The 22,391-nt window shown below is 36.9% G+C and overlaps 2 protein-coding genes across 3 annotated transcripts in view; one reads left to right on the forward strand and one right to left on the reverse strand.

Annotated features, from left to right (window-relative positions):
* tbxas1 (thromboxane A synthase 1 (platelet)) overlaps positions 1-22,391 on the reverse strand; it is an 89,264-nt gene that overhangs the window by 3,245 nt on the left and 63,628 nt on the right. The gene's annotated exons all lie outside the window — the stretch shown is intronic.
* On the forward strand, positions 4,534-10,138 carry LOC115550307 (zinc finger CCCH-type antiviral protein 1-like). 2 transcript variants are annotated; one of them, XM_030365214.1, is made up of 7 exons: positions 4,534-5,204; positions 5,492-5,627; positions 5,757-6,009; positions 6,127-6,285; positions 7,153-7,418; positions 8,287-8,380; positions 9,225-10,138. In XM_030365214.1, exons 1-7 carry the CDS (start codon positions 4,903-4,905, stop codon positions 9,323-9,325), a joined length of 1,311 nt encoding a protein of 436 aa, XP_030221074.1. In that variant the 5' UTR covers positions 4,534-4,902; the 3' UTR covers positions 9,326-10,138. The 2 variants fall into 2 exon arrangements, with proteins under 2 accessions (XP_030221074.1, XP_030221073.1); XM_030365213.1 differs by having other exon boundaries at positions 4,535-5,204; positions 8,287-8,410.

A 22,391-nucleotide genomic window follows, 5' to 3' on the forward strand; every position in this document is an offset into this window, starting at 1 on the left:
TGTGTCTGTAAGGCCAGTGATACACACCAGAGGAGAGGGTTGTGTCTGTAAGGCCAGTGATACACACCAGAGGAGAGGGTTGTAATAATAGCTATGCAAGTAGTAGTTGTGATGATCATGATGTTCTCATTGTATTATACACTGCTGCGCTGTAGGAGCCACTCTAGAGGACCTGTGTCAGCTGACCGCCGCCTACCAGTACATACTTCCGTCGATGCCGTCAGGAGGAAGTGCGTCTTTAATGGACCTCTCCGCCCCCTTCCTGTTCCGAGGAAACAAGCGATATTACGGGTCAGTGCCATGACAACTTTGAGCTGGATATATATAGGTATATTTCAGATGTATAATGAACATAGTTTGCTTTCATAGCATTGGTTTCGATATCTCACCACTGGATGCCCCTTTAGCTTATTCCTCAGAGGCATTTATTTCACTATGGCAGCGAGGACTGGTTGGTGATCTTTGACACCAGCCCGGTACCACCCACCAATAAGTACCCTTGAAAGCGTCAGCGTAATAATTCAATCCCCTCTTCATGCTTCTAACCTGCTCATTCTCTCGACTGGCCAGTTAAGTCTGCTTAATGTTCACAGCTTGGAGCCCAAGACTCCTTCACTGTATGCACCTGCCCCCTTATAGACTCCAAAGAGTGCTATCTGCTAGTCTGTTATTTTAGCTCGTTATATTACTTGGCCTCCATGCCTCCTCAGAATGAATGCTTTAAACAGCCCCCACGCTAATTGTTAGCCAGGAGTAGTTAGCCTGTCTCCTACTAAACCTGGCCCACCATACGAGTATACAGAAGTGGGAGGTATCTGACATTGGCATCTCTGGCAAGTCGCCATCACTTGCCATCACTGGCAAGTTCACAAGACATGGCTGGCATAGCGAAATAAATTCTTCTGGGGAATACTAAGAGTGCATCCAAAAGTGAGCCCTCTCACTTTTGGATGCACTCCAAAAGTGAGAGACAGTGTCCCAACGGTGTTCCTAGATAGAACGGGTTTGGTTTTTATTAGCAACACAGAACAAAGCAGAACATTTCTTTATGCTCTGTTCATTGGTTTGTATTAAATTGCCGACTTTGTTTTTAAGTAAAGTACTTATCTTCATTGAAAGGTTTAATATTATAAAGTCACAGAGAGTTGGCATGCAAAATTGTACAATCAAATACACTGGATAACTGAATAAATGCTGGCTTTTCCTTTGTTTGCTCCTGTGTACAGTTACAACTACATCCAGAGCCTTTTCTAGTGCATATATATCATACGTCTCAATCCCTTTTCTGTACTGTCTCTCTGTCGCTCTCTCTGTATTGCCTCTGTCTCTCTCCCCCAGCTGTAGGCGTTAAGCTGCTTCAGTATTGCCTGGTATTGAAACTGGAGCTCCAGCAAGGACGAGACACTCTAGAAGTCCTCCTCTTGAGAGACGCAGTATGTTATAACTACCATAGCTTCTACAACCAGACGCTCTGGGGACACACTGCATGTTAACTACTAGACGCAACCAGACACTCTGGGGACAAACTACATGTTATAACTACTAGACACAACCAGACACTGCAAATTAAGAAAAAGCAAAAACATGCCGTTAAACCCTAAAATTGTGGCGTTTTAATAGGAGCCCTGTATTGTAGTACCAGATATAGGACAGATATACATTATATAGGACAGCAATGGTGAGGTGATCCCAGTAACGTGTCTTTTTTATATGTCAGGAAACCTTCTTTCAAGTTTCATTGGAGGAGGTGGCAGCCAATCAGGAGACCCACAACAAGATCAGTAAAACAATGGACTTCCTGTGTCCACCAGGAAGCAGGTTAGGTGAGACTGAGTTTGATAATCTTGATTGGTTGAGTGATTGGTTGCCGTCAATTGAAGTACGGCAGGATGGCCTTGTGGTTCAGGTGTTTGATGGCCGGTCCTAAGGTTCTGGGTTCGAGCCTGATTTCCCCCTCTCTACCTGTTTTAGACAGGATGACAACAGCATCCTTGAGCAACAGTCCTAAACCCCTACCTGGAATTGAATGAGCTCACGGCTCAATAGTGGCAAAAATGCGGATGGTCACATTGGTGCCAGGAAAAAAATCTTTTAAATTACGATATTATTAATTTGGATATGGTGGTGCAAGTAGTTCCAGTGGAACATATTGTGAATTGACGTCACCCGATGAATTTTAAGATGGTAAAACACAAGGCTGATAGGCTAGCATACCAAGTATTCCCACAGGCAGAAAAGAAACAGACAATCAATTCATAGTTACCTCGTCCCCAGATATCGAATACATTAACACCGCAGATAGACTTTACTGCTTTTCATTAATGGGCAGTTTTCAGTTCATATAAAGTTACGAAGGAAGATCTTTTTTTTGCTTTGAATTAAACTCAAGTAGGGCCCCGATATTTGACCATAATGATAATAAAAAAATGACTTGATACAGTGAAGTACAGAAGTGTGTCAATAATCCTATTTAAACAGACACTCTCCCCAATTTTTCCAAATTAGCATTTTCGGTCCCATTTCAGTGGAGGTCAGCTCCCCAATAAATCACACCCTGGAACCAGGCAATAAAGATATTGATAAAACTTATTTCATGTGAGTTAATCTTTTCAAATAGATGTACACAGATGGATGGTACATGAGAAAGGACATAACAATAAGAAGTTAATGCTACCTGTAGAAAATTTTCATCTTGAGCCCTGAACATGTATCAAACAATATGTATATAATTCATACATCTTTAATGATTTACTACAACACCTGTTATCGTCCCTTCACAGCTAAGCACCCCTGGCTGGACCTCTGTCTCTCCACATACACAGTGAAGGCAGACGGCGGACCTAACCGTGTTGGCTACCAGGTCTGTCAGACCAGCACCACCGCGACCCCGCCCTGAGAAGGCCCTTAACACTGGGCCGTTGGGTTTGATCGGTGTGAACCGTCAGCAGGTGATCAAAATTGATTTGGATGTTTTATAAAAAATAAATGATTGATCGAATAATAGATCATATCATGTAAACGTGCTGAAAATAAATTGGATGCAAAAGTTGTGTTATCAGCACATCAATGTTTTTGTTCATATATTTGTAAATAAAATGTGTATTTATTTAAAAAGCATGGTTTTCTGTATATTTTAAGGGTTGCTTCCTCATCAGACCACTACTTTTATTCCTTGGTTTAATAGTCTGTTAACCATGCTCCCCAAGGTTTTATCTGCTTTCTCCGGCACCGTGATTTTGATAAGAAAAGTCCCATTTTCGTTCAACCACAAAGATCAACAGACATTACCAATAGGCCCAGACCTATTGTTAGTGGCAGTAGCCAGGAGAGCACAGTTGGACCACTTGTAGGTCCAACACTTTGTGGTCCATGCCTTGCAGTGCCTTTTACAATGTCTCTTGGCTATCTCTTGTGAGGATCAGGGAGAAATTCTAATGCCATGTCCCCAGTGTTATAATATTTTATAAGTGTCTTATGAATGTAAACCAGGTACAAATGTTCTTTTTTTTTTTTACATAAAAGCTTTACTAGTGTAAGTGAGAGAGAATTCCTCACAGACGACAGGGGATCTAGTTCTACTTCTGTAGAGAAACATGATTCATTTTACAGAGAACCCTAAACTAAACACCCAGGAGATTTGTGAGTTGCTTGATCAGAATTCAGATATCTCTGTCCTGTAGCATTTATACTGCAATCCCACCTTCTCCCCGTCACCCTGTTACCACAGGGACATTTCCCTGATGTTCTCTCCCCTGAACTATCAGGCTGATTTACTGATGCTGAGAAACACACCAACAACTTTTCAGGCTAGTTTTTTTTATTTTAATTTATTCCTTAATACCATCAAATGTGTTCAAATGGGGGTTTAAGGCAACACAAATGTATAACAAAACTAAAAAAAATTGCTTTCGGCCAGCCTTGTTCCCAGACATTCTCATCTCACTTGTGGGCCCCCAAAGGTTGTATGTGCCAGAATGATTGGTTTAAAATATAATAGAGATGCATGCTTATTCATAACATACAGACGTATCAAATATAGTCTTAGTGTCTGTTTTTTATTTTGTTGCAAAAAAGATGTGAAGATGAAGGCAAGGCAAGGCAACTTTATTTATATAGCACTTTTCATACACAAGGCAGACTCAAAGTGCTTCACATATAAACATTGTCATACAATAAAATAATAAGTAAAAGAAAACATGCAAAGAAATGGGTAAAATAGAAAATTAAAAAGGCATTTTTGTATTAAAATAGAAAATAAAGGCAAAGTTAAAAAAGGTTTTTTGAAAGTGCAATGTATTTAAGATTTAGCAGAAAGCTAAAGCAAACATAAAGATGAAAATTAATTATTATTTTCTTTTTGTTGTATTGTTGTTTCGGGCAAGTGGTAGGCCTATATGTTCCTCGCGTGATCTATTCAGAGACACAAGGTAAATAGAAATGCAAATATTCTGTCTCTTTTTAGAGGGCAGAATGGTAAATTAGCCACGCCTACAGTTTCTCCCCAGGTAAATCTCCAGTCGGTATTGGCCGGCGCAGAATGACAAAGAGGCCAGGTATGTAGTGTCTGACTTATCGCAAACAAATGAAACTTTATGGTGTTGTGTTGACTACTCTGTGTAGAAGAAGAAACTATTCCGGACTGGTTATAGCCCTACAAATATGTGGTCCAGTGAGTCACTGATCATGTGGTCGATATAAAGCAGAAGGAATTAATTTACATCACGGGATCGTAACAACCTAATCTAGAATGCAAAACGAAAGCAAAGCATATTAAGTTTCCATTTCGATTACACACACACACGCACACAGGCAAACATGTTAAGTTTCCATTTCGATAAAAAATCGAACCGGTCGAGACGTTCGGGAAGGAGCTGCGAATGGTACTGACGGCTATAGGACAGAATGGCAGGTGCCGTTTCTAAAATAATTTATGAAAACCTGTGCGAAAATGAAGGATGTTTGGAGTTCGGGAAATTTGAAGAAGTTCTTCGAAATCGTCGTATCACAGTTGACCACTCGGTCCTTCTCAAAACTGTATCTGACAATGGGAAATTTGCGGTTTCATTGGCCAAGGATATACAATCAGGCACTCTGGTAGTGGCAAAAACACAGCTGAGGGTCTGCCAGAAGGTGCAGGGAGAGTGTCTGCAGTGCAACCACTTGCACGTATGCAGGTATTTTATCTGCGGCAACTGTAAATATGGGTAAGTAAATTTCCTCAACCTCAACATTGAGCATGATTTAAGATGTTATACAAAATAAAAATATAGGTTTATAGTCTATACGTTCTGTCATATGTTGGATGCTGTTACAAATGTAGGTAACCAGAGGACTGTATGACTTCATTACAACAGATTTAAAGTGCATCTCCCTTACAGAAATATAAAACTCTTGAACTTGAATTTTGCATTCTGTAGATACACATTCTTCACGGTTATAACCAAACGTGAATTTGTTTTTCAATGTTTCGTGTATTATTGATTTTCTCCAGAAATAAATGCAAGTATTCCCACGACCTGGCTTCTACACACAATCTAGCCATTTTGATTGAAGCTGGCCTAAACAATCTAACTGGAAAAGAGCTCTTCCCATTATTACTGCAAAACGATGCCTACTTGCTTCCTCAGGTCAGAACATAAAATGATCATGATAGTTAAAACACATTCCTAACAATGACAGTTGAGACACATCAGACAAGTCTGATGTGTATCTGTCTGTGTGTCTGTATGACCTTTACTCTATGACCCCGCTTACAGATATGTTCACATTACAACCGGGGCCATGGTCAGCATGGTATCTGCAAGTACCCAAACTCTTGCATCCACCTCCATGTCTGTCAGCACTTTCTCCAAGGTGACTGCAAGTTTGGAGAAAAGTGTAGAAGGGAGCATTCCTTCAACGATCAGGTGCTGAAGATCCTGAAAGGCAGAGGTCTCAGCGATGACAAAGAAATCCTGGGCAAACTCTACCGCTGCAAATCCATCATCAAGCAGCCACCGCCTAATCTTGGTAAATGATCAGGAATTCAAACTGCATATATATTTGATACTTAGAATTTGTGAACTGCTCACCGCACTATGGCATATTGGCTGTAATAAGTAATTTGTGTGTGTATGTGTATGTTAGAGAATCTTTTAGCACACCCAGAGGTGACGGACAATCTGTCAATCAGAAGCCTCCAGAAAAGCTCCACCACCAGTGATACTTCTGCTGCCCCCCCAACCAGTGAGGCCGACCGTAATGAAATCTGTCTCTACTTTCTACGCCGACAATGCCGCTTTAAAGGTGAGATTGCAAATTATATTTTATTAGTGCCTTTTGGATTTTTAATGGACATATACTTAATCAATGAAAAAAAAAAAATGGCTGTTAGATCTTTAACAACGCCGCCCAAAACAACTGTTTTACATTTACAGTACGAAAGAGACTAGTTCAACAACTCATACTACCAATACTTGATTATGCAGATGTAATTTATCAGACCACCCCTAAAACACACCTTCTTCCGCTCAATTCAGTTTACAATCAATTATGCAGATTTGTCCTCGACTGTCCATACATGACCCACCACTGCACCCTTTATGAAACTCTCAATTTACCATCTCCAACCTCAAGAAGACACCAGCACTGGCTACAATTCATATTCAAATGCATTTACCTCAATTATCCACAGTACTTAAAACAACTTTTGGTACCATACACATCATCACATCAACTCAGGCATTGTTCACAAATCTACTTCAGTACACCTACATCATCTGGCAAAAAAGCATTTATATCCAAAGCTCCCTGTGACTGGAACAATCTACCAATCCATATTCGCTCCATAACATCATTCAACCTGTTTAAAACTGCACTATCCTCCCATCTAGAGACCACCTGTTCATGTTTTCATGTTTTTAATAACCATCATTTTAACAGATTTATGACACAATGATATATGTGCGATGTCCATGTGTTTTGTTTTGCTTTGTTTTGTTTTGTTTTGTTTTGTTTGTCTTGTCTTGCTGAATTGTACGATAAAATGTCCATATTGTAGTTTATAGGACCCCCTTGAAAACGAGATGATTCATCTCAAGGGATTGTTCCTAATAAAGAATTTCCAACAACAACGCCCAAATAAGATGATGTTGGGTTCTTATGTCTTTACAGACAAGTGTGTCCAGGTGCACTACCAGCTACCTTACAGGTGGCAGGTGGTCCAGGATAGCGTAAGCTGGATCGATATGCCTAACATGGAGGACACCGAGCGGGCCTACTGTGACCCTAACAATGCTTTCAAACATCTTGGGGGAACCGTCCGACGTCTATCCACGGTGTCCTCTGTCTCCAAGCCCCACGACTTCACCCTCACCACTGATTGGCTGTGGTTCTGGGAAGATGATGATGGGAGCTGGGTGGAGTACGGGAAGGACAAGGTATGATTCCATAACCTATAACCTCTAAGCCTAGTCATGCTTAAATCCTGTGTGACTGGTTTGACTACAATTGCCACTTGCTTAAGCAATATCACACGAGAGGGAGTGCTGTTGTACTGAATATCATCACAGCTTTGATTTGTTCGTAGGTACGAGGCTGCAGGCCGAGTGCCGAAGATAATCACAGCCGTGCGAATATTCAGTACAACAGCACGACCTTGAGTGTGATATTGCTTAAGCTAGTGGTAATATTATTTTTATATTATATTTAGAGCTGTCAAGCGATTAAAATATTTAATCGTGATTAATCGCATTAATGTCATAGTTAACTCTAATTAATCGCGATTAATCATAAATTCTTTTTCTATGCTAAATATCCCTTGATTTTTTTGTCCCATAATTCTTCTCATTTTAATTCTCTTATCAACATGGTGAAGTGCATCGGCTTGCCTTGTGCAAATGATTTTTTATTGATAACAACATTGGCATATACACTGATCAAAACAGGACGATACAAAAAAAGAGCCTATAGTGCAATTAAACGACTGCTTTGAACAAATGTCCTTTGAACATAGCAGTCAGGCTACTGCTTCTTTGTTTTGAGCCAAAGAAAAAAAAAAAAAAATTTTTTTTTTTTTTTTTATAAAATAATTACGTTAATCGCGCGATAAAAAAATTAACGCCGTTAAATTTGGTTTGCGTTAACGGCGTTAATAACGCGTTTAACTGACAGCTCTAATTATATTGCTTAAGCATGTTACTTGGTCAGAACTAACTGTTGCATAATTAAGCATAACATCTTAACTCAAACCCTTAGAATAAAGATAGATATAATTAAATGTGCATTCTGGCTGTGTTTTGTCTTTAGGTTGGTGAGGCTGGTGGAATTACTGCTTCTGTCAATTCTGGAACTTTGGAGCGTGTCTACCTATCAGAAAAAGAAATGGATTGTTTCAGTGCAGGTGGATGTAATTACATCATCAACTTCAAAGGTGCCATGACATGTTTTTCATTGTCTTAAAGGAGTAATACTGCCTAAAACACTATAAAACGTCTATAGGTGATGTACCGAACGTAATTCTATCGCTTTGTGAAGAGTATTTCACTTTGCCGTGGCTGAAATTGATCCCACTGAGACACGGAGACATTGCTGCAAGTTACAATGGGGTTTAATAGGAGAGTATGTCTACAAATCACTGTAGCTGTAAATCACCATTAGTATTAGATACTAGTATTAGATGCGCTTATATTAGATATAAGCGCCATTCCTTAATGACTACTCAGGGGGTCTGTCTCTGAATCACTGCATACCACGTTTCTGCAAAGTTCCTTTGGTGAGAAATCAGTAATTTAGTAAGAGGACACAGTTTGGCCGGGCCAGCAGGCTTGTAAATCCAGAATGTACTTTGGCTTTGAGAACTTGGGGCGGGATCAGATCTGGCCAGACTCAGAGATGGCTTCATACCGGATTGTTGAGCAGAGTATTGGCTCCAATACTTCAGCACGCCATCTTTTTTGATTGTTTTCTTTTCTGATTTTAAATTAGCGTTGCCAGGTTAGCTCTCCCAGCCGAGACGCCAATCCAACCCCTCGGCCGTCGGAAAAGAGGGACGATGGAAATTTGATTGCAAACGAAATAGTACAATATTACAACATAAAATGGGAACTGGGTTGCTGATTACCTCACCACTAGATGTTTAATAGCAATGTCAACGTGTTTTACGCTTTATACCTACTTAAAGGCTGTAACTAAGATATAAAATAAAAATATTGTCCTATACATAAAGCCTATTTCCACATTTTCAGAGATGCACCAGCAGAAGGTGAAGTCCGGAGCCCAGAGAGAGGTCCGCAGACGGCCTCGCTTTGTGTCCACACAGGAGGTGCAGGATAAATTGCGAGGGTAATCTCCATTTATTCTGCATTGAGAGAAAAAAAACCTTGTATAAAAGACAAAATATCAGTCAATGCCATTATACTTTACATAATGTCTTATTAAAATTGCAAAGTGCGATATATATTTCTACTATTGTTGACATTTGCGGCAGGCACGTTCATGTGGCAGAAAAAAGTGCTCTTTTACATATAATAATCTAACTGATGTTTAAGGGAAGCCAGCAGAGACCTCGACGGTGGTTGGATTCCCCCAAACCGGCATTGGCCTTTAAGAATGTAATGTGTTTCAGTAATTGTATACCGAATGAGAACACTGCGTGATGTGTTGTATCTGTGAAACAGCATCAACTAAGACAAATGGGAACGCGATTGATTGTCTCTGTCTCCCATTGTTGATTTTATGCATATGAGTTCAATGATAACATTTATTTTAATATAAACATGCTAAGTACTAACGATTCATTTATCTTTTCCTGGAATTGTATCTCAGTGTCACATGATGGAATTAGAGTGTAATTGCATTTTTTTCTTTTTTTATATATTGTATATATATATAATTTTCTTATGTTTGTTTCACCACATTTGTTTGGGTCTGCTGAGATCATTTGGGAACTGTTTTTTCATAACAAGACTCTTGTTTAATGTCATGCAAACATAAGTGAGAAGTGACGTAGCATAGCAACAATAACATTGTATTATTATGCATCAGGGTCAGCTTCGGCTTAGCAGGTCATTTAACAAGACGTCACTGAGAACACTGCGCAACTCGACCTATCACCTCAGGCATTAAAGAACACACAAAAAAAGACTACTGTCATAATGTACTGTAAAACAATCTGTTTCTATTTTTTTTAACAATCCATTGTGCAAATAACAATACAAATATGAATGTTCATGAAACTTGGCAAAGCAAACACTGGCAACATACTCTTGAAACTAATTCAATCACATCAACTGTAATCCAATGTGATCCCCAGAGGCTGCAGTTGCAGCCTCTGCAGTGGCGGCTGGCGATCAAAAATGTTGGTGGGGCACAGTAATAGACAGGGGGTCTGAGGTTCCCCACCCCCCCCCATCATTTTTTTGAATTTAATAGATTTGATTTCCTGTATTCTGGTGCATTTTGGGGATGGCCACTACCTATTAACCTGCTTTTCATTCAGATTCATAGCCTACATCCTGACTTGCAGGGCCTGGGCAATCTTACACTGCATATACAGACCTACTTCATGGCCATTCCACCAGCCATTGCTATTTGACCCATTGTTGTTATTCTGATATTGAGACAAATCATGATCACTGTCCTATATTTTTTGTGAGTCTCAATGTCTACTTCAAATGCAGCTAAAAATATGGGACAGTTGCTTCATTTTGTTTACATGCTACAGGCCGAAAGACTAAATTAATATGTTACTTACTTGCTCCTTTTAAGTATAACATTGCTTGGGGAGTCCAATTCCTCCACTGAAAAGGTTGGAAAGTGCTTACAACTCTCTGCTAGTTAGTGATCTATGACACTGTTGTTTTTTATTGGTCGTCATGAAAAAAAACATAAGGGGTAACACTGTCGATATTTATCAAATAAAACATAGGGGGTAACACCGTTGTTTTTCTTTGGTCGTCATGAAAAAAACCACAAGGGGTAACACTGTCGTTTTAATCAAATGAAACATAAGGGGTAACACTGTTGTTTTTTTATCGGTCGTCATGAAAAAAACATAAGGGGTAACACTGTCGTTTTTATCAAATGAAACATGAGGGGTGACACTGTTGTTTTTTATTGGTCGTCATGAAAAAAAACACAAGGGGTAACACTGTCGATATTTATCAAATAAAACATAGGGGGCAACACTAGTTTTTCTTTGGTCGTCATGAAAAAAAACAAAAGGGGTAACACTGTCGTTTTTATAAAACGAACATGAGGGGTAACACTGTCGTTTTTATCAAATGAAACATAAGGGGTAACACTGTCCTTTTTTATCGGTCGTCATGAAAAAAACATAAGGGTACTGTCGATATTTATCCATTAAAACATCGGGGGTAACACTTGTTTTTATCAAATGAAACATGAGGGGTGACACTGTTGTTTTTCTTTGGTCGTCATGAAAAAAACCGTAAGGGGTAACACTGTTGTTTTTTATTGGTCGTCATTAAAAAAATATATAAGGGGTCACACTCATTTTTTATTGGTCGTCATGAAAAAAAACATAAGGGGTAACACTGTTGTTTTTTTATTGGTCGTCATGAATAAAAACATAACGGGTAACACTGTTGTATTTTATTAGTCGTCATGAAAAAAAACAAGGGGTAACACTTGTTTTTCATTGGTCGTCATGAAAAAAAACATAAGGGGTAACACTGTTGTTTTTTTATTGGTCGTCATGAATAAAAACATAACGGGTAACACTGTTGTATTTTATTAGTCGTCATGAAAAAAAACATATTTGAAAAAAAAATATTTGTCCTTGTCAAATAAAATATAAGGGGTAACACTGTTGTTTTTCATCAGTCATCATGGGAAAAAAAACATAAGGGTAACACTGTCGTTTTTATCAAAAGATACGTAAAGGGTAACACTGTCGTTCTTTATCTGTCGTCATGAAAAACCCATAAGGGGTAACACTGTCGAAATGTATCGAATAAAACATAGGGGGTAACACCGTCGTTTTTATCAAATGAAAAATGAGGGGTGACACTGTTGTTTTTTATTAGTCTAAATGAAAAAAAACATAAGGGGTAACACTGTTGTTTTTTATTGGTCGTGATGAAAAAAAACACAAGTGGTAACACTGTTGTTTTTTATTAGTCGTCATGAAAACAAACATAAAGGGGGCTCAAGAGACCGCGGCTCAATTTCTGTGGAAAAGACAATATCTTTCATTTTAAACGTAATGCTATCATGTCTATTGCCATATCATATAGTCTCGTCATATATAACCTCAGACATAATTAAATTACAAATCTTAGTGGGAAGTGGAGAGAGCTGTGAGCTAACCCCCTGGAGACCCGGGTTCAAGTCCGGTTGATGTCCTCTGTTGGAAGACTCTTATTTCTATTTCATGCGAATTATAAAGTCAAGTATAACCATTGTGATGACTTAATTCGGTGTCTTGATGGTGCATTGATACATTCGGAGGTTAACCCTCTAAACAGCTCAGGTTCGGATACCTGCAACAACGTCGACAGGGGTACCACTGTTGTTTTTTATTGGTCGTCATGAAAAAAAACACAAGGGGTAACACTGTTGTTTTTTATTGGTCGTCATGAAAAAAAACATAAGGGGTAACACTGTCGTTTTTTATTGGTCGTCATGAAAAAAAACATAAGGGGTAACACTGTAGTTTTTTATTGGTCGTCATGAAAAAAAAACACACGGGGTAACACTGTTGTTTTTTATTGGTCGTCATGAAAAAAAACATGAGGGAAATAATAGAAATACACGCATACATTTTAATGTCATGTATATCCTCTTTATTGATGATTGAATATTGTGTATTGTTATCGCCTCAGTGATGCAGTGGAGTGCACTCTGCCTAACCCACTGGAGACCGCGGCTCAATTTCTGTGGAAAACACAATATCTTTAATTTTAAAAGTAATGCTATCATGTCTATTGCACTGTCATATATAACCTCAGACACAATTAAATTAAATAATCTCAGTGGGAAGTGGAGCGAGCTGTGAGCTAACCCCCTGGAGACCGGGGTTCAAGTCCGGTTGATGTCCTCTGTTGGAAGGCTCTTATTTCTATTTCATGCGAATTATAAAGTCAAGTAGAACCATTGTGAAGACTTTATTCGATGTCTTGATGGTGCATTGATACGTTCGGAGGTTAACACTGCAAACAGCTCAGGTTCGGATCCCCGCAAAAACGTTGACGGGGGTACTACTGTTCTTTTCTATTGGTCGTCATGAAAAAAAGCATATTTGAAAAAAAAAGAAAAAAAATTCCTTGTCAAATAAAATATAAGGGGTAACACTGTTATTTTTCATCAGTCATCATGGGAAAAAAAACATAAGGGGTAACACTGTTGATATGTATCGAATAAATCATAGGGGGTAACACTGTCGTTTTTACCAAACAAAACATGAGGGGTGACACTGTCGTTTTTCTTTGGTCGTCATGAAAAAAACCATAAGGGGTAACTCTGTAGTTTTTATTGGTCGTCATGAAAAAAAACATAAGGGGTAACACTGTCGTTTTTTATTGGTCGTCATGAAAAAAAACATAAGGGGTAACACTGTCGTTTTTATCTAATGAAACGTAAAGGGTAACACTGTCGTTTTTTATCTGTCGTCATGAAAAACCCATAAGGGGTAACACTGTTGATATGTATCGAATAAAACATAGGGGGTAACACTGTCGTTTTTACCAAATGAAACATGAGGGGTGACACTGTCGTTTTTCTTTGGTCATCATGAAAAAAAACATAAGGGGTAACACTGTAGTTTCTTATTGGTCGTCATGAAAAAAAACATAAGGGGTAACTCTGTAGTTTTTATTGGTCGTCATGAAAAAAAACATAAGGGGTAACACTGTCGTTTTTTATTGGTCGTCATGAAAAAAAACATAAGGGGTAACACTGTCGTTTTTATCTAATGAAACGTAAAGGGTAACACTGTCGTTTTTTATCTGTCGTCATGAAAAACCCATAAGGGGTAACACTGTTGATATGTATCGAATAAAACATAGGGGGTAACACTGTCGTTTTTACCAAATGAAACATGAGGGGTGACACTGTCGTTTTTCTTTGGTCATCATGAAAAAAAACATAAGGGATAACACTGTAGTTTCTTATTGGTCGTCATGAAAAAAAACATAAGGGGTATCACTGTAGTTTTTTATTGGTCGTCATGAAAAAAAACATGAAGACCTGTTGTTTTTTATTGGTCTTCATGAAAAAAACATAAGTTGTTACCCCACTGTCGTTTTTTATTTGTCGTCATGAAAAATAACATAAGGGGTAACGCTGTTGTTTTTTATTGGTCGTCATGACGACCAATATTGGTCGTCATGAAAAAAAACATAAGGGGTAAGACTGTTGTCTTTGTCAAATAAAATATAAGGGGTAACGCTGTCGTTTTTTATTGGTCGTCATGAAAAAAAACATAAGGGGCAACACTGTTGTTTTTTAATGGTCGTCATGAAAAAAAACACAAGGGGTAACACTGTTGTGTTTTATTGGTCGTCATGAAAAAAAGCATAAGGGGTAACACTTGTCTTCGTCAAATAAAATATAAGGGGTAACACTGTCGTTTTTTATTGGTCGTCATGAAAAAAAACATAAGGGGTAACTGTTCTTTTTTATTGGTCGTGATGAAAAAAAAACCAAGGGTTGTTTTTTATTGGTCGTCATGAAAAAAAACATATTTGAAAAAGAAATTAAAAAATGTCCTTGTCAAATGAAATATAAGGGGTAACACTGTTGTTTTTTATTGGTCGTCATGAAAAAAAACATAAGGGGTAACACAGTAGTTTTTTATTGGTCGTCATGAAAAAAAACATAAGGGCTAACACTGTTGTTTATTATTGGTCGTCATGAAAAAAAACACAAGGGGTAACACTGTTGTTTTTTATTGGTCTTCATGAAAAAAACATAAGGGGTAACACTGTTGTTTTTTATTGGTCGTCATGAAAAAAAACACAAGGGGTAACACTGTTGTTTTTTATTGGTCGTCATGAAAAAAAACACAAGGGGTAACACTTGTTTTTTTTGGTCGCCATGAAAAAAAACATAAGGGGTAACACTGTTGTCTTCGTCAAATAAAATATAAGGGGTAACACTATCGTTTTTTATTGGTCGTCATGAAAAAAAACATAAGGGGTAACACTGTTGTTTTTTATTGCTCGTGATGAAAAAAACACAAGGGGTAACACTTGTTTTTTTTGGTCGTCATGAAAAAAAACATAAGGGGTAACACTGTTGTCTTCGTCAAATAAAATATAAGGGATAACACTGTCGTTTTTTATTGGTCGTCATGAAAAAAAACATAAGGGGTAACACTGTTGTTTTTTATTGGTCGTGATGAAAAAAAACACAAGGGGTAACACTGTTGTTTTTTATTGGTCGTCATGAAAAAAAACACAAGGGGTAACACTGTTGTTTTTTATTGGTCGTCATGAAAAAAAACACAAGGGGTAACACTTGTTTTTTTTGGTCGTCATGAAAAAAAACACAAGGGGTAACACTGTTGTCTTCGTCAAATAAAATATAAGGGGTAACACTGTTGTTTTTTATTGGTTGTGATGAAAAAAAACATAAGGGGTAGCACTGTTGTTTTTTATTGGTCGTGATGAAAAAAAACATAAGGGGTAACACTGTTGTTTTTTATTGGTCGTCATGAAAAAAACATAAGGGGTAACACTGTTGTTTTTTATTGGTCGTCATGAAAAAAAAACACAAGGGGTAACACTGTTGTTTTTTATTGGTCGTCATGAAAAAAAACACAAGGGTTAACACTTGTTTTTTTTGGTCGTCATGAAAAAAAACATAAGGGGTAACACTGTTGTCTTCGTCAAATAAAATATAAGGGGTAACACTGTCGTTTTTTATTGGTCGTCATGAAAAAAAACATAAGGGGTAACACTGTTGTCTTCGTCAAATAAAATATAAGGGATAACACTGTCGTTTTTTATTGGTCGTCATGAAAAAAAACATAAGGGGTAACACTGTTGTTTTTTATTGGTCGTGATGAAAAAAAACACAAGGGGTAACACTGTTGTTTTTTATTGGTCGTCATGAAAAAAAACACAAGGGGTAACACTGTTGTTTTTTATTGGTCGTCATGAAAAAAAACACAAGGGGTAACACTTGTTTTTTTTGGTCGTCATGAAAAAAAACACAAGGGGTAACACTGTTGTCTTCGTCAAATAAAATATAAGGGGTAACACTGTTGTTTTTTATTGGTTGTGATGAAAAAAAACATAAGGGGTAGCACTGTTGTTTTTTATTGGTCGTGATGAAAAAAAACATAAGGGGTAACACTGTTGTTTTTTATTGGTCGTCATGAAAAAAACATAAGGGGTAACACTGTTGTTTTTTATTGGTCGTCATGAAAAAAAACACAAGGGGTAACACTGTTGTTTTTTATTGGTCGTCATGAAAAAAAACACAAGGGTTAACACTTGTTTTTTTTGGTCGTCATGAAAAAAAACATAAGGGGTAACACTGTTGTCTTCGTCAAATAAAATATAAGGGGTAACACTGTCGTTTTTTATTGGTCGTCATGAAAAAAAACATAAGGGGTAACACTGTTGTTTTTCATCAGTCATCATGAAAAAAAACACAAGGGGTAACACTGTTCTTTTTTATTGCTCGTGATGAAAAAAAACACAAGGGGTAACACTGTTGTTTTTTATTGGTCTTCATGAAAAAAACATAAGGGGTAACACTGTTGTTTTTTATTGGTCGTCATGAAAAAAAACACAAGGGGTAACACTGTTGTTTTTTATTGGTCGTCATGAAAAAAAACACAAGGGTTAACACTTGTTTTTTTTGGTCGTCATGAAAAAAAACATAAGGGGTAACACTGTTGTCTTCGTCAAATAAAATATAAGGGGTAACACTGTCGTTTTTTATTGGTCGTCATGAAAAAAAACATAAGGGGTAACACTCTTGTTTTTCATCAGTCATCATGAAAAAAAACACAAGGGGTAACACTGTTGTTTTTTATTGGTCTTCATGAAAAAAACATAAGGTGTTACCCCACTGCCGTTTTTTATTTGTCGTCATGAATAAAACATAAGGGGTAACACTGTTGTTTTTTATTGGTCGTCATGAAAAAAAACACAAGGGGTAACACTGTTGTTTTTTATTGGTCGTCATGAAAAAAAACACAAGGGGTAACACTTGTTTTTTTTGGTCGTCATGAAAAAAAACACAAGGGGTAACACTGTTGTCTTCGTCAAATAAAATATAAGGGGTAACACTGTTGTTTTTTATTGGTCGTGATGAAAAAAAACATAAGGGGTAACACTGTTGTTTTTTATTGGTCGTCATGAAAAAAACATAAGGGGTAACACTGTTGTTTTTTATTGGTCGTCATGAAAAAAAACACAAGGGGTAACACTGTTGTTTTTTATTGGTCGTCATGAAAAAAAACATAAGGGGTAACACTGTTGTTTTTTTTGGTCGTCATGAAAAAAAACATAAGGGGTAACACTGTTGTCTTCGTCAAATAAAATATAAGGGGTAACACTGTCGTTTTTTATTGGTCGTCATGAAAAAAAACATAAGGGGTAACACTGTTGTTTTTTATTGGTCATCATGAAAAAAAACACAAGGGGTAACACTGTTGTTTTTTATTGGTCTTCATGAAAAAAACATAAGGGGTAACACTGTTGTTTTTTATTGGTCGTCATGAAAAAAAACACAAGGGGTAACACGGTTGTTTTTTATTGGTCGTCATGAAAAAAAACACAAGGGGTAACACTTGTTTTTTTTGGTCGTCATGAAAAAAAACACAAGTGGTAACACTGTTGTCTTCGTCAAATAAAATATAAGGGGTAACACTGTCGTTTTTTATTGGTCGTGATGAAAAAATACACAAGGGTTAACACTTGTTTTTTTTGGTCGTCATGAAAAAAAACATAAGGGGTAACACTGTTGTCTTCGTCAAATAAAATATAAGGGGTAACACTGTCGTTTTTTATTGGTCGTCATGAAAAAAAACATAAGGGCTAACACTGTTGTTTTTTATTGGTCGTCATGAAAAAAAACATATTTGAAAAATAAATTAAAAATGTCCTTGTCAAATGAAATATAAGGGGTAACACTGTTGTTTTTCATCAGTCATCATGAAAAAAAACACAAGGGGTAACACTGTTGTTTTTTATTGGTCGTCATGAAAAAAAACATAATGGGTAACACTGTAGTTTTTTATTGGTCGTCATGATAAAAAACATAAGGGGTAACACTGTTGTTTTTTATTGCTCGTGATGAAAAAAAACACAAGGGGTAACACTGTTGTCTTCGTCAAATAAAATATAAGGGATAACACTGTCGTTTTTTATTGGTCGTCATGAAAAAAAACATAAGGGGTAACACTGTTGTTTTTTATTGGTCGTGATGAAAAAAAACACAAGGGGTAACACTGTTGTTTTTTATTGGTCGTCATGAAAAAAAACACAAGGGGTAACACTGTTGTTTTTTATTGGTCGTCATGAAAAAAAACACAAGGGGTAACACTTGTTTTTTTTGGTCGTCATGAAAAAAAACACAAGGGGTAACACTGTTGTCTTCGTCAAATAAAATATAAGGGGTAACACTGTTGTTTTTTATTGGTTGTGATGAAAAAAAACATAAGGGGTAGCACTGTTGTTTTTTATTGGTCGTGATGAAAAAAAACATAAGGGGTAACACTGTTGTTTTTTATTGGTCGTCATGAAAAAAACATAAGGGGTAACACTGTTGTTTTTTATTGGTCGTCATGAAAAAAAACACAAGGGGTAACACTGTTGTTTTTTATTGGTCGTCATGAAAAAAAACACAAGGGTTAACACTTGTTTTTTTTGGTCGTCATGAAAAAAAACATAAGGGGTAACACTGTTGTCTTCGTCAAATAAAATATAAGGGGTAACACTGTCGTTTTTTATTGGTCGTCATGAAAAAAAACATAAGGGGTAACACTGTTGTTTTTCATCAGTCATCATGAAAAAAAACACAAGGGGTAACACTGTTCTTTTTTATTGCTCGTGATGAAAAAAAACACAAGGGGTAACACTGTTGTTTTTTATTGGTCTTCATGAAAAAAACATAAGGGGTAACACTGTTGTTTTTTATTGGTCGTCATGAAAAAAAACATAAGGGGTAACACTGTTGTTTTTTATTGGTCGTCATGAAAAAAAACACAAGGGTTAACACTTGTTTTTTTTGGTCGTCATGAAAAGCCAGGTATTATGCATACCATATACTCGCACCAAACAGGGTGAAGCTGCTTTCAGCTACTATGCAGTCCAGATTTGGAACAAACTCCCTGATCACGTTAAGAATGCTCCAACCATTGCCAATTTTAAAACGCAATTGAAGACCACCCTCTTCTCCATGGCATTTTCCTGTTTTTAATTTATTTTATTCATTATTTTAATCTCTCCTTTTCATCTTTTTATTACTTTTTATTAATACTATTGCGATAAACAACAGTGTTACCCCTTATGTTTTTTTTCATGACGACCAATAAAAAACGACAGTGTTACCCCTTATATTTTATTGGTCTTCATGAAAAAAACATAAGGGGTAACACTGTTGTTTTTTATTGGTCGTCATGAAAAAAAACACAAGGGGTAACACTGTTGTTTTTTATTGGTCGTCATGAAAAAAAACACAAGGGTTAACACTTGTTTTTTTTGGTCGTCATGAAAAAAAACATAAGGGGTAACACTGTTGTCTTCGTCAAATAAAATATAAGGGGTAACACTGTCGTTTTTTATTGGTCGTCATGAAAAAAAACATAAGGGGTAACACTGTTGTTTTTCATCAGTCATCATGGAAAAAAACACAAGGGGTAACACTGTTCTTTTTTATTGCTCGTGATGAAAAAAAACACAAGGGGTAACACTGTTGTTTTTTATTGGTCTTCATGAAAAAAACATAAGGGGTAACACTGTTGTTTTTTATTGGTCGTCATGAAAAAAAACATAAGGGGTAACACTGTTGTTTTTTATTGGTCGTCATGAAAAAAAACACAAGGGTTAACACTTGTTTTTTTTGGTCGTCATGAAAAGCCAGGTATTATGCATACCATATACTCGCACCAAACAGGGTGAAGCTGCTTTCAGCTACTATGCAGTCCAGATTTGGAACAAACTCCCTGATCACGTTAAGAATGCTCCAACCATTGCCAATTTTAAAACGCAATTGAAGACCACCCTCTTCTCCATGGCATTTTCCTGTTTTTAATTTATTTTATTCATTATTTTAATCTCTCCTTTTCATCTTTTTATTACTTTTTATTAATACTATTGCGATAAACAACAGTGTTACCCCTTATGTTTTTTTTCATGACGACCAATAAAAAACGACAGTGTTACCCCTTATATTTTATTGGTCTTCATGAAAAAAACATAAGGGGTAACACTGTCGTTTTTTATTGGTCGTCATGAAAAAAAACATAAGGGCTAACACTGTTGTTTTTTATTGGTCGTCATGAAAAAAAACATATTTGAAAAATAAATTAAAAATGTCCTTGTCAAATGAAATATAAGGGGTAACACTGTTGTTTTTCATCAGTCATCATGAAAAAAAACACAAGGGGTAACACTGTTGTTTTTTATTGGTCGTCATGAAAAAAAACATAATGGGTAACACTGTAGTTTTTTATTGGTCGTCATGATAAAAAACATAAGGGGTAACACTGTTGTTTTTTATTGCTCGTGATGAAAAAAAACACAAGGGGTAACACTGTTGTTTTTTATTGGTCTTCATGAAAAAAACATAAGGTGTTACCCCACTGCCGTTTTTTATTTGTCGTCATGAAAAATTACATAAGGGGTAACGCTGTTGTTTTTTATTGGTCGTCATGACGAACAATATTGGTCGTCATGAAAAAAAACATAAGGGGTAAGACTGTTGTCTTTGTCAAATAAAATATAAGGGGTAACACTGTCGTTTTTTATTGGTCGTCGTGAAAAAAAACATAAGGGGTAACACTGTCGTTTTTTATTGGTCGTCATGAAAAAAAACATAAGGGGTAACACTGTTGTTTTTTATTGGTCGTCATGAAAAAAACATAAGGGGTAACACTGTTGTTTTTTATTGGTCGTCATGAAAAAAAACATAAGGGGTAACACTGTTGTTTTTTATTGGCCGTGATGAAAAAAAACACAAGGGTTGTTTTTTATTGGTCGTCATGAAAAAAAACATATTTGAAAAAGAAATTAAAAATGTCCTTGTCAAATGAAATAGAAGGGGTAACACTGTTGTTTTTCATCAGTCATCATGAAAAAAAACACAAGGGGTAACATTGTTGTTTTTTATTGGTCGTCATGAAAAAAAACATAAGGGGTAACACTGTAGTTTTTTATTGGTCGTCATGAAAAAAAACATAAGGGCTAACACTGTTGTTTTTTATTGCTCGTGATGAAAAAAAACCAACCTGGTCTCACAGGAATCCGTGAAATGACTACGGACGAATAACTCGAAATCCGTAGACACATCAAGGAAACACGCCGATTTCCGTGATGTGGCGACGGAATTCGCTCCAATGCAAGTTAATGACGCTGATGTTCCGTGGCTCACACACGGATCCCCGTTTCAACGAGCGAGTCGACCACGGGGGCTTAACTCAAAACCCGGGGTGGTCTCACTGAAACACTTAAATTGTCCTTGTTGTGTCCACAACATCGTTTTTTATTGGTCGTCGTGAAAAAAAACATCAGGGGTAACACTGTTGTTTTTTATTGGTCGTGATGAAAAAAAAACACAAGGGTTGTTTTTTATTGGTCGTCATGAAAAAAAACATATTTGAAAAAGAAATTAAAAAATGTCCTTGTCAAATGAAATATAAGGGGTAACACTGTTGTTTTTCCTCAGTCATCATGAAAAAAAACACAAGGGGTAACACTGTTGTTTTTTATTGGTCGTCATGAAAAAAAACATATGGGGGTAACACTGTAGTTTTTTATTGGTCGTCATGAAAAAAAACATAAGGGGTAACACTGTTGTTTTTTATTGCTCGTGATGAAAATAAACACAAGGGGTAACACTGTTGTTTTTCATTGGTCTTCATGAAAAAAACATAAGGGGTAACACTGTTGTTTTTTATTGGACCCCTCCATCCCCCCTTCACAGGGGTGTTAGAACCAAAGGCCTCTTGTTAATTGTTAGCTAATCCCCCCCCCCTCCCCTTAAGAATTTTTAAAATAAAAAGTGCATACCCCGAGCTTGTGGGGTATGGGGCAACAATTATGATTAGGTATTTGGTTACTTAGGCTCTGATACTCCCCACTATAGCTTTAAGTCCTTATCAAGCCTTATCAAGACTACAGTTAAGTTGCTATTTGCTGAAATGTACTATAGTTTGAGTTTTAATTGGGTTGTTCAAATAATAGTTTGACGACTACTGTTGCAAATTCTGGATT

This window comes from Gadus morhua, chromosome 9, assembly GCF_902167405.1.
Source record: "Gadus morhua chromosome 9, gadMor3.0, whole genome shotgun sequence".
NCBI lineage: Eukaryota > Metazoa > Chordata > Actinopteri > Gadiformes > Gadidae > Gadus > Gadus morhua.